The sequence below is a fragment of the Anolis carolinensis genome, chromosome 2 (assembly GCF_035594765.1).
Source record: "Anolis carolinensis isolate JA03-04 chromosome 2, rAnoCar3.1.pri, whole genome shotgun sequence".
In the NCBI taxonomy this organism is placed as follows: domain Eukaryota; kingdom Metazoa; phylum Chordata; class Lepidosauria; order Squamata; family Dactyloidae; genus Anolis; species Anolis carolinensis.
The window spans coordinates 209,687,724-209,705,875 of record NC_085842.1 but is presented as its reverse complement, the minus strand read 5'-3'; the positions used below and the strand labels follow the sequence as shown (position 1 = coordinate 209,705,875).

Below are 18,152 nucleotides of genomic sequence, written 5' to 3'. Positions count from 1 at the left end.
TGAATTTAGTACGGCGCTTACCATTTCACCGCAAGCCCTGTAAATGAAGAAAGGGAAGAGGGAGCCATGGTCAGGGTCAGTCTTGGCTCCAACCTTATGAGGAGACCGCTCAGGGCCCCATGGGGATAGGGAAATGGCACCTCCAGGCCCAGCTCTCTTACCTCCCGTCAGACTTCAGAAAGTGGTACGTGGCCATCTTCAGATGTTTGCGGGCCACATAATCCACTGACCTCTGCAGAGGAGGAACTGCAGACCAGCTGGCATAGATGATGCAGGTGTTGTTTTGCCTGTCAAGAAAAAAAGAAGAGAAACAATGGCACCTGGCAGCTGGGCCAAAAGTGGAGGGAGAGCAGTGACAGGTAAATGTGTGGTCCCTACATACCTTTCTAGTGGCCAAAGAGACCACTAGAAGGGTAATGACGGGAGCTGAGAAGAGCAGCCTACCTGAAAGCTGGACATCTCTGGACAAACCTGCCACCTAGAAGGTCGATGGAGTAGGCCCTTCTCTGCATCCTGAGAAAGGCGTTGGGTGATGTCTCCTTGGTAGTGGTCCCAGGCCTCGCTAGGGGGAACTCTGAGCTTTACCTGTTCTGGGTCCAGGGAGGACTATCTCCATGAGTGCAGGGATGGATCGTCTTCTTCCTCATGTCCTACAGAGCTGGAAGAGAGGCACAAGAGGTGAGACCTGATAGGACAGGGACTGACGACAAGAAGGGGGGGCAACGGTCACCCCTCCTGGCGAAGAGCAACGCACCTGCTTGAACTGGAGAGAGGGTCCCGTACCTCATCCTCCAGACTGGGGATGTCAGCCAGCGTTGCTGCTTCGGAGTCCTGTAAAAGACAATTGAGAAGAGGAGTGAAATAGGGGCTGCCCCCTTCCCTCATGGGTGTGAGGCCAAAAGGGAAGGAATGGGAAGACAGCCCAGAAGAGGAAGACTAGAGTAGGAGGTTCAAGGAGGGGCGGGGAGAGGAAAAGAGGTGTGAGGATGTAGAGGAAGCAGCCCACCCCCCTTTTACCACCTCCTTCCCTCCCTTACCGTTGATGTCTTTTGAGGGGGCTCATAGACACTGCAAAGAGAGAAACAATAAAGCAAGGTCAGAAGAAGTCCTACCCTCTATCTCAGGTGTAGCCCGCCAAACTCACTGGAATAGGGCTGAGGCTGAGGCACCCTTGACCTCAATTAGGGGGTGGAGGGGACCTCTGACTGCCATGTGCCCCTGAATCTGGGAAGGAGGTACCTCTCTGTATCAAGGCCCCTGGCCGCCCCTCCTCCAGAATCTCTGAAGGGATCCCAACTTCCTTTGAACCCTGTTGAGGAGGAAGAAGAGGGAAGTGGGTGCTCTGAGCCAGAAACTGTCTCTCGAATAAAGAAGAGAGGCAAGCTCCTCCTTTCCAGCCCCCTTCTTTCACTCATCAACTCTATGGGTAGTTTGTGCTTTGGGGAAGTTAGGATTTTCACTGAGAGGAAGCTGCTAGAAGGGCAAGGGACAGAAGAAGAGCTCAGTTTGGGATCCCTGGCCGCCTTCTCCCTTCCATTCCCCTCAAGGCCAGCCCCATCCCAAGGCCCTTGCCAGTCCCTGGGAAGAAAGCGACTTTCTGGGATGCCCCCGTCCAGATCTCTGAGCCCCAAAACCCCCAACCCCCAGCCTGCCCTTCCCCCCCCCCCCCCAAAACATGGACAGGATGTACCTCTCTGCACTCTCGGAGGTCAGGTTCCCATGCTCCACTTCAAGGCTGCTGGCCTCCCAGGGGAGCTTCTCTCTACCCAGAAACTGCAGGGAAAGAAAGGGAAACTCAAGGTTCTACCGAAGAAGGGCTTCTCTGCTGCAATCTCCCTCTTTCCACCCCCTCTGTTTCTCAGAACTGGAATCCCCAGTAAAGTTTGAACTGTTACCCTCAGCATTCTTCCCCATTGACCACACTGCCAGAGGCTGCTAGGATTTGTCAACAGCCTTCTTGAATTGCTTTGCTCAGAACTGGACACAGGTTTTATTCCAGGTGAAAAAGTCTGACTAAAGCAAAGCAAAGTGAGACGGACTTCCCTCCCTCTCAGCACTATGCTTCTTTTGATGCAACCTATAATCGCATGGGCTTTTTTAGCTGCTGAATCACACTCTTGACTCGTGTTCAATTCGTGGTCTATTAAGACTCCTATGTCCTTTTCACATAGATTGTTTTCAAGTCAGGGGTCAGACATCCCGTATCTGTGCATTTCATCTTTATTGACAAAGTCTACTACTGTATAGTTTTCCCTTCTGAAATCCATTTTGTCAGTCTTGCCCCAATTTTATAATCTCTTATGGTCCCTTTAGTCCCTTTTTAATGTGATTTTTAAAATTTTCTTGTATACCGGTAACAAGCAAAAACAAAGAACAAATAATGAAATAACTAATAAAAACATCCTACCATGCCTGTTCCTTCCATCCCCGCCCTCAGGAACTCACAATCTATAACTTCTGTCACTATTCACTGTGAGTCTTATGCCTATTTAAACCTACCCTTATATCTGCTTTGATAAATTCACCTTGGAGATACTTTAAAACCTACATCTGTCTTTTCACGTGTGGACTCTTTATGAGTAGTTCTTTTTCCCCTTTCCAAGATTTCACTATTGTTAATCTAGCAGCGACAAATCTATATTGACTAATTGGCTTTTGTACTGCTTCCAATGGACGCAGCTATAGAGGGGTCTTCAATCCCATCTCCTCCTTGTATCTCTTCCAATTTGCTAGGAGATTGGATCTTATTGTATGTCTATTAAATCCTTTATTTACCTTATCTTTTTAATTCCTCTGCCAACAGGCTTTTGGGGAAGGGGAAGGGGAGGCTCTGGGGAGGGTGGGTGGGAATGGGGGGAAATGAGTTTTAAAGGTCATTTTAATGTATTTGTTGTAATTTAATTCTGTTTTTACCACACTGTTCTTATTTAATTGTTTTTCAACTTTTGTATTCCTCTGTTTAAACTGTTTAGTGTGGATCAATGTTAGCCATCTTGAGTCCCCATGGGGAGAAAGGCAGGCTATAAATAAAGATAATAATAATAATAATAATAATAATAATAATAATAATAATAATAATAGGCATGCCACCCAAATCTTAAGTTATGGCCCTCTAAATTAAGTAAAACACAATTCTCTAATCTAACCCAATTATTTAGCTATTAAGTTATTTAATTATTTATTATTTAGTTTTACCAATTAAAACTCACTACTTCGTAATAGTATCTAAAGTCTAAAAGGGCTAGACCCCCTCTATCTTTGGTGTCTATTACATTTCGGTATGCAATTCTAGCTTTTTTACTAGACCATGTAATTAATTTAACTAAATTCTGCCCGCACTGTTCAAAAACCTTTACTCCTTTGATAACTAGTAGATTTTGGAATCGAAACAACATTTTTGGGTAGAAACATCATTTTGATCGCTGCTATCCCGAACTCTTTGCCATCTTTCCAAATCTTCTTTCGCCTCCTTCCAACCTTTTCCATAAATGGTTTTTGTTGGTTAACCACATTGGTTACTTTGGGGCCTGAGCCTCCCTTCTGGGGTATCTGCTCTCCCTCCCAATTTCGTCCCATCTGCAAATAGAAGCAACCCTTCTATTCCATCATCCAAGTCATCAATGAAGACGCTGCATAGCCCTGAAAGGACTAGGACAAGACCCTCCTTATGGAGCCCCACTGGTCCCTTCTCTCAGGATGAAGAAAGAGGAGGCACTGGAAAGAAGCACCCTCTGGATTTGGTCTATGAACCAGTTTCTGATCCACCTCAGAGGAGCACTGTCTTGCCCACATTCTACTGGCTTCTTTGTGAGAATGTCTTGGGGCACCTTCCCAATGGCCTTCCTGAAATCGTGGTGTGCTACACTCACAGCATCCCCTTCATTCATCAAGATCAGGGGTTCCCACACTTAAAACAGGGGGCCAATTCACGGTCCCTCAGACAGTTGGAGGGCCAAATTATAGGTTTTTAAAATATATATATATATGAACAAATTCCCATACACACTGCACATATCTTATATCTTATTTTGAAGTAAAAAAAAGGGGAACAAATACAGCCTCAATGTTAATAATAGTCATAATCATAATAAAAATAATAAAGAGGGTTGGAAGAGTCCCCTTGGGCCATTTAGTCGAACCCTTTCTACCTTTGTGCACCAAAAGCACAAGCGAAGCACCCCTTACAGATGGCCACCCAGCCTCAATGTTGTTAATAATAATAATAATAATAATAATAATAATAATAATAATAATAATAATAATAATAAATCACACAGTCCTAAATGCTTGGGAAGTGTTTGACTTGTGATTTTGTGATACGAAATCCAGCATATATATCTCATTTGCTGTGTTATACTGTGTCCTTCTGTCAATAATAATAATAATAATAATAATAATAAAGAGGGTTGGAAGGGACCCCTTGGGCCATTTAGTCCAACCCCCTTTTGCCTTTGTGTACCAAAAGCACTAGCAAAACACCCCTTAATAATTAATAATTAATTAAATAATAATTAAAATACCATTATAAACAAGAAAAGCTTTGGAAGGCGCGCACCAGGTGAGGGAGGAGGTGGGAAAGGTGTGCTCCTTTTCCTCCTCCCTTGTGCTGCATGTGCCTTCCTCGGTGGAGGAGGAGGGAGCCGTTGCTGTGGGGGCCAGATAAATGGCTTCGATGGGCTGCATGTGGCCCCTGGGCCTTAGTTTGGGGACCCCTGATCAAGATTGTGAGACTTTCAAAAAAAGTGTGTGGGAGCCTCCTTCTCTGGAGGCTTTTATGCAGAAGCTGGATGTCTGGATGGCCCTCGAGGCCCCTTTCTATTTATTTCTCACATTTGTACCCCACCCTTTTCACCCTGAAGGGGACTCAGGGCGGCCTTACAACAGGCAACAATTTGATGCCAACAACACACAATTTCAAAGTAAAACATCAGTTAAAATCATGCAAATTCAAATAATAGTCCAAGGCCTACCCAATTGTCTTTTTATTGTTATTTTATTGTTTTATCCCACTCCCCTCCTCCCCTCCTTGTACATGCAATTTATATAGAAAACTACAGAAGTTACATTTGAAATATCAATTTCAGTCTTCAGTTTTCCACTCTGCATCTTATCACGTTCTCTAAATAATTCCTAAGTGGTTCCCACATCCTCTTAATTATTGTAACCTTTTCAATATTATCTATATTGTTCCATTTGCAATTTGTTATTTTCATATTTAACATATTATCTATATACTTATACCATTTCGCCAGAGTTCATTTTATCTTTCCAACCCGTCACTAAAACAATTTGTGCACACGCTATTTATTTGTCAACCAATTTTAATTTTTGTATATTCTTCACTCCTGTTGTCTTTGCACATAGTACATTTCTATTAACTATTACTATTTGTAGAAATAGACGCTGAAAGTCGAGGTGATTAACTCCACAGAGCATAAGGAGTCTATATCTGATTATGTACTGTTTGCTAAACAAATATTCTTAACTCTGGATACTCTAAATTTGATATGTTCCAACCTAGAGTCTGTCCAAAAGAAATTATGATGTATTAATTTTAATTCTGCTGAGTTTCTGAATCCCACAATTGGAATAATGCCAAAAGAGCAGCAAGAAGAAACAGATACGTCACAGCCTGTAATTAGGCAAGACCAAATATCTGGACAACACTCAATTGCAAACAAGAGAATTAAAACAAGGATAACAGAACCTCACCACTCTGAAACAAAACATCTCAAATAGAATCCCTGTCAATTGGAACTTTGTATTTCATTGAGTACTTTAAACTGGAACAGATGGGGTAACAAAAGTCATGTTCTCTACTCTCTAAGTCTTTTGTTAAATACTCCAATAAGTCAGATAAATTTACAGTCATTGTTTTGGCTTCCAGTTTCATAAAAAACTCATAGTAGCCTTTTCCAGTCCTCTAATCCCACAGTTGCTACTTTCTATGTGTTCATATTTGCATCATAAACATGGAATTTCCTTTGAACCCTTTCGTGGAGACTGGAATAAGGCCTCTTATCACGTGTCAAAAAGTGGGACAATTTCCACCATCACAAATTGCCCCTCTAAGCCTCAGATAAAGTTTTCAGGGAAAACTTATCAGTCACGCCCTCCTGAACAATATCATAGAATCATAGAATCATAGAATAGTAGAGTTGGAAGAGACCTCAAGGGCCATCTAGTCCAACCCCCCGCTAAGAAGCAGGAAATCGCATTCAAAGCACCCCCGACAGATGGCCATCCAGCCTCTGCTTAAAAGCTTCCAAAGAAGGAGCCTCCACCACATTCCGGGGGAGAGAGTTCCACTGCCGAACAGCTCTCACAGTGAGGAAGTTCTTCCTGATGTTCAGGTGGAATCTCCTTTCCTGTAGTTTGAAGCCATTGTTCCGTGTCCTAGTCTGCAGGGCAGCAGAAAACAAGCTTGCTCCCTCCTCCCTATGACTTCCCCTCACATATTTGTACATGGCTATCATGTCTCCTCTCAGCCTTCTCTTCTGCAGGCTAAACATGCCCAGCTCTTTAAGCCGCTCCTCATAGGGCTTGTTCTCCAGACCCTTAATCATTTTAGTCGCCCTCCTCTGGACGCTTTCCAGCTTGTCAGCATCTCCCTTCATCTGCGGTGCCCAAAACTGGACACAGTATTCCAGGTGTGGTCTGACCAAGGCAGAATAGAGGGGGAGCATGACTTCCCTGGATCTAGACGTTATTCCCCTATTGATGCAGGCCAAAATCCCATTGGCTTTTTTAGCTGCCGCATCACATTGTAGGCTCATGTTTAACTTGTTGTCCACGAGGACTCCAAGATCTTTTTCGCACACACTGCTGTATATAACTAGAAGAACAGTAAAACAGTTTTACAACAGTAAAACTGGAATATTATTTGTAGACTTAACATTGTAGTGATTTCTCCTTCAATTATTCTGTAGTATTTTGTTTGAACGCATTCCCTCTATGAACCATTGCAGAGATTAAGATCTTCCGGGGAGGCCCTGCTCTCGGTCCCGCCACCGTCACAGACACAATTGGCGGGGACGAGAGACAGGGCCTTCTCAGTGATTGCCCCTCGGCTATGGAACTCCCTCCTGGCGAGGTTAGATCAGCCCCCTCCTTCCTGTCCTTCAGAAATATGGGAAAGATGTGGCTGTGGGACCAAGCCTTTGGGGCAGTGCAATACCATATATACTCGAGTATAAGCCGACCTGAATATAAGCCGAGACACCTAATTTTACCACAAAAAACTGGGGAAACTTATTGACTCGAGTATAAGCCAAAGGTGGGAAATGCAGCAGCACAACCACACCACAAAACCACAATCCAGACCCACAAAACTCACAACAATGCATCATGCGATAACAACACAACTAAACGCCCCAGAAATACAAAACTTGGCAACACAACACAAAAGCCTTCCCTCCAGGTTGTAACAACACAACCACACCACAAAACCACAATCCGGACCCATAAAACTCACAACAACGCATCGTGACTATAACAACACAACTAAACGCCCCAGAAATACGAAACTTGCCAACACAACACAAAAGCCTTCCCTCCAGGTTGTAACAACACAACCACACCACAAAACCACAATCCGGACCCATAAAACTCACAACAACGCATCGTGACTATAACAACACAACTAAACGCCCCAGAAATACGAAACTTGCCAACACAACACAAAAGCCTTCCCTCCAGGTTGTAAGAACAAAACCACACCACAAAACCACAATCCGGACCCATAAAACTCACAACAACGCATCGTGACTATAACAACACAACTAAACGCCCCAGAAATATGAAACTTGGCACACAACTAAACGCCCCAGAAATACGAAACTTGGCAACACAACACAAAAGCCTTCCCTCCAGGTTGTAACAACACAACAACACCACAAAACCACAATCCGGACCCATAACACTCACAACAACGCATCGTGACTATAACAACACAACTAAACGCCCCAGAAATACGAAACTTGCCAACACAACACAAAAGCCTTCCCTCCAGGTTGTAACAACACAACCACACCACAAAACCACAATCCAGACCCATAAAACTCACAACAACGCATCGTGACTATAACAACACAACTAAACGCCCCAGAAATACGAAACTTGGCAACACAACACAAAAGCCTTCCCTCCAGGTTGTAACAACACAACCACACCACAAAACCACAATCCGGACCCATAAAACTCACAACAACGTATCGTGACTATAACAACACAACTAAACGCCCCAGAAATACGAAACTTGCCAACACAACACAAAAGCCTTCCCTCCAGGTTGTAACAACACAACCACACCACAAAACCACAATCCAGACCCATAAAACTCACAACAACGCATCGTGACTATAACAACACAACTAAACGCCCCAGAAATACGAAACTTGCCAACACAACACAAAAGCCTTCCCTCCAGGTTGTAACAACACAACCACACCACAAAACCACAATCCGGACCCATAAAACTCACAACAACGCATCGTGACTATAACAACACAACTAAACGCCCCAGAAATATGAAACTTGGCACACAACTAAACGCCCCAGAAATATAAAACTTGACAACACAACGCAAAAGCCTTTTCTCCCGGTTGTAACAACACAACTACACCACAAAACCACAATCTGGACCCACAAAACTCACAACAACACATCGTGACTATAACACAACTAAACGCCCAGAAATATAAAACTTGACAACACAACGCAAAAGCCTTTTCTCCCAGTTGTAAGAACACAACCACAACACAAAACCACAATCCGGACCCACAAAACTCACAACAACGCATCATGACTATAACAACACAACTAAACGCCCCAGAAATACAAAACTTGGCAAAACAATGCAAAAGCCTTGCCTCCCAGTTGTAACAACACAACCACACCACAAAACCACACTGGACCCACAAAACTCACAACAACACATCATGACTATAACAACACAACTAAATGCCCCAGAAATACGAAACTTGCCAACACAACACAAAAGCATTCCCTCCCGATTGTAACAACACAACCACACCACAAAACCACAATCCGGACCCACAAAACTCACAACAGTGTATCGTGACTATAACAACACAACTAAACGCCCCAGAAATACAAAACTTGGCACACAACTAAACGCCCCAGAAATACAAAACTTGGCAACACAACACAAAAGCCTTGCCTCTCAGTTGTAACAACACAACCACACCACAAAACCACAATCCGGACCCACAAAACTCACAACAACGCATTGTGACTATAATAAATACAAAATTTGACAACACAACTCATCCACCTCCCCAATCCCTACATTTACACTTGGCCTCCAAAAAAACAATTACAATAATAAGAATGACAACAACAACAACAACAACAAGAATCAACACCATCACAGGCAAGAAACAGCCAGGCACTGAGGCTGAAAGGCCAGTCAGTGCTACACTGGGCCTCCAAAAAACAATACAGTAGCATCTAACTTATCCAACCTTCATGACCACTACAACAACAATAATAATAAACACCTACACAGGCAAAACAAAAAAAAAAAGACTATTGTACCACAATAAAAATATAAACCGCACTCAGCAGAATCAGACATTACAACTAACAACAAACCAAAGACAACAAGGATCTCAAGCAATTATCAATCAACACAAAAATTGAAGAAGGTAACAGACTCCAAATACTACTACTAATCTATATATATAAAAGAGTGATGGCATCATGGCGACCCACAAAACAACAAAACTACAGGCCCCCCAACCTCGAAATTTGACAACACAACCCATCATCCATGCCTCTAGGTTGATACAACAAAAAGAAAAGAAAAATAAAATCCTAATTAGAGAGAGAGAAATCATTGCTTTTATCCAATTGCTGCCAGTTAGAAGGCTAAGCTCCTCCAACTCAACCCAATAAAAAATAATAAAAACACTAAAAAATTAATACAATAAAGTACTATAATAACAGAAAATAACTAAAAATAATACAAGAAAATAATAAAATATAATAAATAAAAATATAACTTACAATAAAATTAATAAAAAATGCAAATAACATCAAATAAAAATTACACAACAATTTTTAACCAGTACCACCACCACTTTGCCACAGAAATGCGTGGCCGGGCACAGCTAGTGTGAGTATAAAGAAGGTGGAGGTCACAGCATAAATACAACCTAATGTAGACTGACCAACACCACCAGACTAAACCACAGCAACGCGTGGCCGGGCACAGCTAGTAATTATATATGCTAATTCCACATATGCATTTTCCCCTGAAACATTTGCAGATCCTCTCTATATATGTGCATTTCCCTCCTGCATCTATCAAGAAATCTGTGTGTGTGTGTGTATATTTCCCCTGTAGTATTTCCAAGCCCTATATATCTATATTCATATATATCTAGCTAGACATCTCTCTATATATAGATAATTATATCTGCATAGGATTTGCAAAGACTTGCAAACTCGTGAGGCAAACATTCATATATAAAAATAATGTATACACATAGATACAGATATACAGGTACAGTAGAGTCTCACTTATCCAAGCCTCGCTTATCCAAGCCTCTGGATAATCCAAGCCATTTTTGTAGTCAATGTTTTCAATATATTGTGATATTTTGGTGCTAAATTCATAAATACAGTAATTACAACATAAGATTACTGCGTATTGAACTACTTTTTTGCAAATTTGTTGTAAAACATGATGTTTTGGTGCTTAATTTGTAAAATCATAACCTAATTTGATGTTTAATAGGCTTTTCCTTAATCCCTCCTTATTATCCAAGATATTTACTTATCCAAGCTTCCGCTGGCCCGTTTAGCTTGGATAAGTGAGACTCTACTGTATATGAAATCTCTAGATATCTATATGTATATAGGATTTGCAAAGATTTGGAAACATATGGGAAATTTATATATAAAATTAATATATAGAGAGATATATAAATGTTTAGGTAAATAGGAATTCAAAGGCTTGCAGGGGGAAATGCCTACATATCTGTAGCAGAGATTAACAAATATTTCAGGGGAAAATGCTTTTATAAGATTAATGAGTGTATATATATATATACTTCTTCTTGACTTGCAAGGGCTTATTTTCCTTTTCACAACATTTCCTTGGTTAAGAGTAAGGGAGGCTTTGGAAAATAAAACACATTGATAAGGGAGGAGTGAAATATATCATATATTGCAAGCAACGGCCTCCAGGCTCCGCTACCTGGCTTGACCTTGACCTGATTATAAGCCGGGGGAGGCTTTTCCAGCTGATAAAAAGGGCTGAAAAACTTGGCTTATCTTCGAGTATGCACGGTGATAGCAGTAATAGGAAAATTTGCGGCTGACTTGTGATGGTTTTAAATAATGGTTTTAATGTGAAGATAACTGGTTTTAGTGTTTATGTATTTTTATGGTTTATTTTATGTTTTGCTGTTGAATGTTTGCCTTCGGGGTGAGAGGGGAGGAATATAATAATAATAATAATAATAATAATAATAATAATAATAATAATTTATTTTTCTATCCTGCCACCATCTCTCTGAAGGGCCTCGGGATGGCTAACATTGGGCCAAGCCCAAAACAAAACAAATATGACAGTTAAAATCAATATAAGTAAGTAAAAACAATATAAACATAACATTCAGTACAAATAAACAAATTGAAAGCACAAAATACAAAAACATCTATAAAAACAGATAGGGAAGGTGTTAAAACGAACATCACCATCAATGGATAAAATGGGGGTAATCAGGTCAAAAGTGCATAAATGTTTTAAATAAATAAATATTCTTGCACTCAATCACATTCCCATATCATGCGATTAAACACCCCTCTTTGTTCACAACCATGCCAACACCTGTCCTTTATCCCTGGTAAAAAAAAATGTGAAAGTTGTGCAGGAGTTTTCTACCTGTAACATTTTCCTTCTCTTAATACATTGTACTTTTCTTTTGCTATATTACTTCTTTCCCTTTGGATGTCTTCCCTCTCCATTTCCATGTCCATTATTCATGTTTGAAAAATTTCCTCTACTATTTCTTCTTTTACTGTTATGATTTGTTTGTACAGATAATCCTGCCACCTTCTTTTCCTCTCTCAAACATTTCCTAATCACCTTCTCAAATGGACTATTTTGTTCTCAATTTTCCCCCTCCCTCTTACAGCCCAGCTTTGAATCACATGAATTCATTCTCATTATTTGGTTGTGCATTTAAGTAAATCAGATCTAATTTGCCAAATAGTCACTGTTGAATGTTTTTATATTGTGGAATGATATTTTAAATTGTAAGTCGCTCGGAGCACTCTGGTGGAGAGCGACTAATTAAGAAATAAAGTGAAGTGAAGTGAATTATTGACTTCTAACCCTGACTCTGCCTGAAGTCTACAATACAGAGAAGGGATTCCCCAAAGTACAAAGGCAAGAGGCCACTACAAACAGAAATATAATCCAATAATATAAACTATAAGATAGTTTTTCATCTATATGTTATAGTCAGGGCCGGCCGGAGATATTTTTTAATGGGAAGCGGGGGTGCTGAAAAGCGCCCCCGCCACCCGCGCCCTGGCCCCGCCCAGCGTGCCCTGGCCCCGCCTCCCACGCTGCGTGGGAGGCGGGGCCAGGGCGATTAGTGAGGGGGGGCGGGGCCACAGTTGGCCCCGCCCCCGCCCAGCGTGGCCATTTTGCCCTTAGTAACAAACTAAGGGCAAAAATGGCTTATCTGGCTGTGCGCATGCGCACAGCCAGAGAAGCCATTTTTGCCCTTAGTTTGTTACTAAGGGCAAAATGGCCTAGCTGTGCTGTGCGCACGCGCACAGCACAGCTAGGGCATTCGGGCCTGACTTCCTGGTCGCGGCCGGCGACCGCCCGGGCGATCGCCGGCCGCGACCAGGAAGTCAGGCCCGAATGGCCTAGGTGTGCTGTGCGCGTGCGCACAGCACACCTAGGCCATTTTGCCCTTAGTAACAAACTAAGGGCAAAAATGGCTTCTCTGGCTGTGCGCATGCGCACAGCCAGAGAAGCCATTTTTGCCCTTAGTTTGTTACTAAGGGCAAAATGGCCTAGCTGTGCTGTGCGCACGCGCACAGCACACCTAGGCCATTCGGGCCTGACTTCCTGGTCGCGGCCGGCGACCGCCCGGGCGATCGCCGGCCGCGACCAGGAAGTCAGGCCCGAATGGCGCCCCTAGCAGCCAGCGCCCGAGGCGGCCGCGTCCGCGGCCGCCTAGTAACAACCGGCCCTGGTTATAGTCATGGAACATTTAATGTGCAGACAATGATTGTGGAGGTTCAAATTATACTAAATGATTCAAAATACACGTCTTGACTGTGTAGTCTTATACACTGAATTTATTTACTTGAAGAACTTGCTACAGTGGAAAATTGGCTATTCTAGGTTTTCTGTACCTTCATAAACTACCACCCGAGGAAGACTACACAGTCAAAACCAGTTGTGGATGGTTATAAACTTTGGATTAATTTAAAATTTTGGATTCAAAAAGGATTTACAAACTTGGACATATAGATTTGAATGCACAGTCTTCTATGTGGAACATGAATTTCGTATTATTGGACTCACAAACCTTGAGTATAAGAGCTAGGCTTTCTATGAACATGTGTATTTGTAACACATTGATTATATTGTTTTGGATTCTGCTTTAGGAATTCTCGACCTTCCTATATAAGGATGATTTTGGTATTTTGAATCATTTAGTATAACTTGAACCTTCTGCCTGAAGTCTGCCAGGGAAAATGTGGTGGGAGACGGAGGGGAACGGAGGGTCCAGGGGGTGGGGTTTGTCCCCATGAGACCCATTTCCTGGAGTCATAGAATTAGAAAGGACCCCAAGGGCCATCCAGTCTGACCCCTTTCTGACCTGCAGGAACACACGAGGGGAGCCCTCTTGACAGATGGGCATCCAGCCCCTGTGTAAAAACCAACAGCTTGTACGTGAAGCCTCATCACACAATCTTTTCTAGGACTGCTATCACATGACGCATGCCCCCCTACTTTGTCAGTCCCAAGTCAAGTGTAGGCTAAAGGCCTCGAAAGTGGAGTAAAGAGCCACGGCATCCCTGGCATGACAGAGGGGAAAAAAATCAAAATCGAATGATCCCAGGGACAGAAAGTGAGATGAAACTTTCTGAACTGGTGCTGACAACAAAACAAACACCACAGGGATGTTAATCCTTCCCTATGGTATCCCTATGCTCACGGCGCTCCATGCAGTCATGCCGGCCACATGACCTTGGAGGTGTCTACGGACAACACTGGCTCTTTGGCTTAGAACTGGAGATGAGCACCAACCCCCAGAGTCAGACATGACTGGACTTAACGTCAGGGGAAACCTTTACCTTTATGCTATCCAAAGAGCTGTTTGGCAGAGGACCTCTCTCCCCCGGACTGTGATGGAGGCTCCTTCTTTGGAGACTTTTAAGCAGAGGCTGGATGGCCATCTGTCAGGGGTGCTTTGAATGCAATTTCCTGCTTCTTGGCAGAATGGGGTTGGCCCATGAGGTCTCTTTCAACTCTATAATTCTATGAAATTGCTAGCGTTCTCTCTCTCTCTCTCTCTCTCTCTCTCTCTCTCTCTCCAGCTGCTAAGAATTGTGAGAGTTGGAGTCCAAAACACCTGGAGGGCCGAAGTTGGCCCAGGCCTGGTGTAAACTGTTATAGAATCCAGGTTTCTGACTCGAGGAAGGCACAGCGGGCCCCTTCTTGCTTGCTTGCCTGCCTGCCTGCGTGCCGCTCGTACATCCGGGTGCTTCCAGCACCAGATGGGGAAGATGGCAGCAGCAACGGGGACAGAGCTCCCTGCCGAGTGGATAAAGACTTGGGAGAAATCCGGCAAGGGCGAGTTGAGTGTGCAGGGCTGGGCCTCCCGGGGAGTGGGGGAGGGAGGGAAGGCACTGGATGGTTGGGTCTTTCTCCGCCTTTGAGCCCCTCGGTGGTTGGGACATCTCAGATAATGCAAAACCGAGAAGGCGTGGGCCAGGAGTGAGAGGCAGGCAGGTAGTGGGCGAGTGGGCGGCAGGCATCTTGGTGAGCCAGCCAGCACGGCTCTCATGTCCACGTCCCCGGGTCCAGGTAGATGCCCTTGCTACCAGTTCTCTCCCCGCACCTTCCATTGCCTTCCCATCCCTTCATTCCCTCTTTTATCTCCGCTTTCTTCCCTTCTCTCTGCAAAGGTGCCTGTTGCTGACAGGCGGGAGTGGCGCTGGACGCCCCCTAGAGAATTGCGCCTTCAGAAAATGCGTAGTTGGCTTACCGCTTGAGCTGCCCCTGCCCACTGGCCAAACTCTGCATAAACCCCCTCCCTCCCTGTGCCCACTCCTCTCCCTCCCCAGCCAATCACCTCCCACATGCAAATTCCCCCCTACCTCACAATCCCCACCTGCCAAAATGTGCATATCCCTACTCCCTCCCAGGGACCCCACCCTTCTCTACCTCCCCAACCAATCACCTCCCATATGCAAATTCCCACCCCCAAAGGAACTGGGACCCAAAGAGAAAAGGCAACCCCCCTCCTCTTCCCTCTTGGACCAGGGCTTCCCCTGGGGGTGGGGAGGGGGGACCCCTCAAAAAAATAGGAGCCCAGGGCTTACCTTGGAGGATCCACAGGAACAGCCTCTACGTTTTCGGGGCCCATGAGGCAGAGATGTGGGCGCCTCGTCCTGGCCTTCTGCAGAGGGAGGCAATGAAGTGGGCCCTCAGTGCCAGAACAGGGCTGGCCCTGAGGCCTCAAAGGGAGCAGGAGGGGAGTGTGGTCCTTACCCTGAACCACGTGTCCAGGGCCATCCTGGGGGCGGGGCGGGGCAGGGAGGGGCCTGTGGTGCAGAGGCATCTGTCAGGGCCTGCCCCGGCTGGACCTGCCTCGAATGCCCTCTGCCCATGTTGGTGGTCAGGAAGGCAATGGCAGGGCCAACTGACTCGAGGCTTCTCAGAACCCCCGGTCTCCATGGCAGGAATGGAACCTTTTCAAAGAAAAACAATCAGTAGCCTGGAGCTGCTCTTGGGAGGGCGGCCCAGCAGGAAGGAAGCAAGGAAGGGTGGCCCCGTGCATCTCCCTTTTCTGTTCTTCTGCTTTGAAGGGTGGAATCATGGGCCATGGGACCCAAACTTTGTGTGCCACAGTGGGTGGATGGAGATGTTTCATTTGCCAGGACAAAGTTTTTGCCCTGCAATCCACTTTCCCCATGTCTTTAGGATAAAAGCAATGAGGAACAGACATGTATAACTCAGGAACATCACCCTGTAGTTCTCAGGCACAAGTACACGACCAAACCTGTCTGCAGAGATGGCCACGCTAAAGGGGCAAAGATGTAAAAGATGTAAAAAAAATACCCCTCTTAATCCAAAGTCAAAAGCAGGAGGCCCCTTTTCTGTGGAGAGGGCGAGAAAAGACACCACAAAAATTGGATCTTCAAACTGCAAAAGAACTATTGCGTGGCCATAGCAATGTGACAAATACATGCATACATGCAATCAAAGGATTTGTCCAACTTTCAAAATGGTTGCAAGGGTTTTCATCACTTCCACAGAAAATAGTAAGCATATCCTTATTGGCTAACAAAGATCATTTACCCCATTTGTCTAATGTTGGATATGTCACAAGCATCTTAACCACCATGTAATCCCATTGGTTTTCTATGCTGTAACAACATGTGATTCTTTAGACAATTTTCATGTTACTGACCCTGACTTGTTGCAAGTATACGCTCGAAATCGTATGGGAACCGGTTCTGACTTGATGTATTGTTATTATTTGAAAACATCTCTTTTTTCTGGAACAACTCTTTCCCCAAACATCAGCATTTTCTCTCAAGTACAGGCCTTTCTCAAACACAGGCCTCTTGCAACTTAGGTCAATCAAAACATATGGGACTTGTAGTCATTACACGTTTCTTTGAAAATTCTCTTTTTAAACCCATGTCTCTCTCAACGCAGCTTCTAAAAAGTGATAATAAAGTTCTGTTCCTGACTTGAAAGTGTGTGTTCCTGTTTAATTGTGTAGTCCTGACTTGGAAAGTAGTGGCCCTACTCTATAAACTTTGTTTCCCAGAAACTTCATTAAATGTGTGGAGGGTGAAGTTTCTCTGGCCAGGACAAAGTTTTTGCCCTCTAGTCAACATTCTGCATCTTTTCACAATAAAAGCAATGAAGAACAGAAATGTATAACCCAGGAAAAAAACTTGTACAACGATATGCATATTCACATCTGCACATTTTAAGTTTTTTTTAAAAAAGTCTAAATTTCCAGCAGACAAAAAGAAAAAATTTCCAGAGGATATCCCGTGACAGCCATCTTGCGGGCTACAAAAACACAGGACAAAGTAGCAAGTCTGGACGTTGGAGGCAGAAATCCTGGGACCAACAGATCTGTATGTGGACCTTTTCTCATGTCCCGGGTCTTTTTGCCCCTGAGGTAAAACCCTAAGTCGGGAGGCAGCTCTCTTCCCAAACAGAGATGGAGAAGAACAAAATGGCGCTTGAGGGGCAAAAAATGCCTTTAAACTGGGAGGAAAGTCCCTTGGGAAGCCTCTCTTTCCAGACTATAGATACATCAGTGACTTGTTTATGCTTCTCAGACCCATCAAACTCTGATTTGGCACATGAATGTGATGTGTGCATTTTGCAATAACTTACAGGGGTTTTTATTTCATGAATATGGAGGAAGAAGGCACCTAATGGGGAGAAAAATACACAAAAGGCACCTGACAATGTCTCTTATTTCAAAATAAGCAAAGGCAATGTTTCCTAACCATGTTCATTTCAGCAATTAATACATGTGGGTTAAGATTAGGAAAAGAGCTGTTTGGATATCTATCATGCCTTGACAATAGTACATGTGAAAAAGATCTTCAAGTTTTGGTGGACAAGTTGAGCATGAGTCAACAGTGTGAATCAGTAGCTAAAAAGTAAATGGGATTTTGGGCTGCATCGAAAGGAGTCTAGTGTTCAGATCAAGGGAAGTCATGGTGCCCTCTCTTCTGCTTTGGCCGGACCTCCTCTCCTGGAATCATAGCTCTGTGTCCAATTCTGGGCCGCACAGTTTAAGAGGGAGCTTGACTCTAAGCTGGAAGAGTCCAGAAAAAGAGGGCCACTAAAAGGTTCAAAGGTCTGGAAATAATGAATAATCTCTCTGAGGAGT

At 43.9% G+C, this 18,152-nt stretch overlaps 1 protein-coding gene across 1 annotated transcript; it reads right to left on the bottom strand.

Annotated features, from left to right (window-relative positions):
- Positions 1-166: 166 nt before the first annotated feature.
- Positions 167-17,161, bottom strand: LOC103277710 (uncharacterized). Its single transcript, XM_062971636.1, has 6 exons — positions 15,776-17,161; positions 15,607-15,683; positions 1,691-1,773; positions 1,038-1,068; positions 755-831; positions 167-658 (listed from the first exon to the last, which is right to left on the bottom strand). Exons 1-6 carry the CDS (start codon positions 15,843-15,845, stop codon positions 607-609), a joined length of 390 nt encoding a protein of 129 aa, XP_062827706.1. The 5' UTR covers positions 15,846-17,161; the 3' UTR covers positions 167-606.
- Positions 17,162-18,152: the final 991 nt, after the last annotated feature.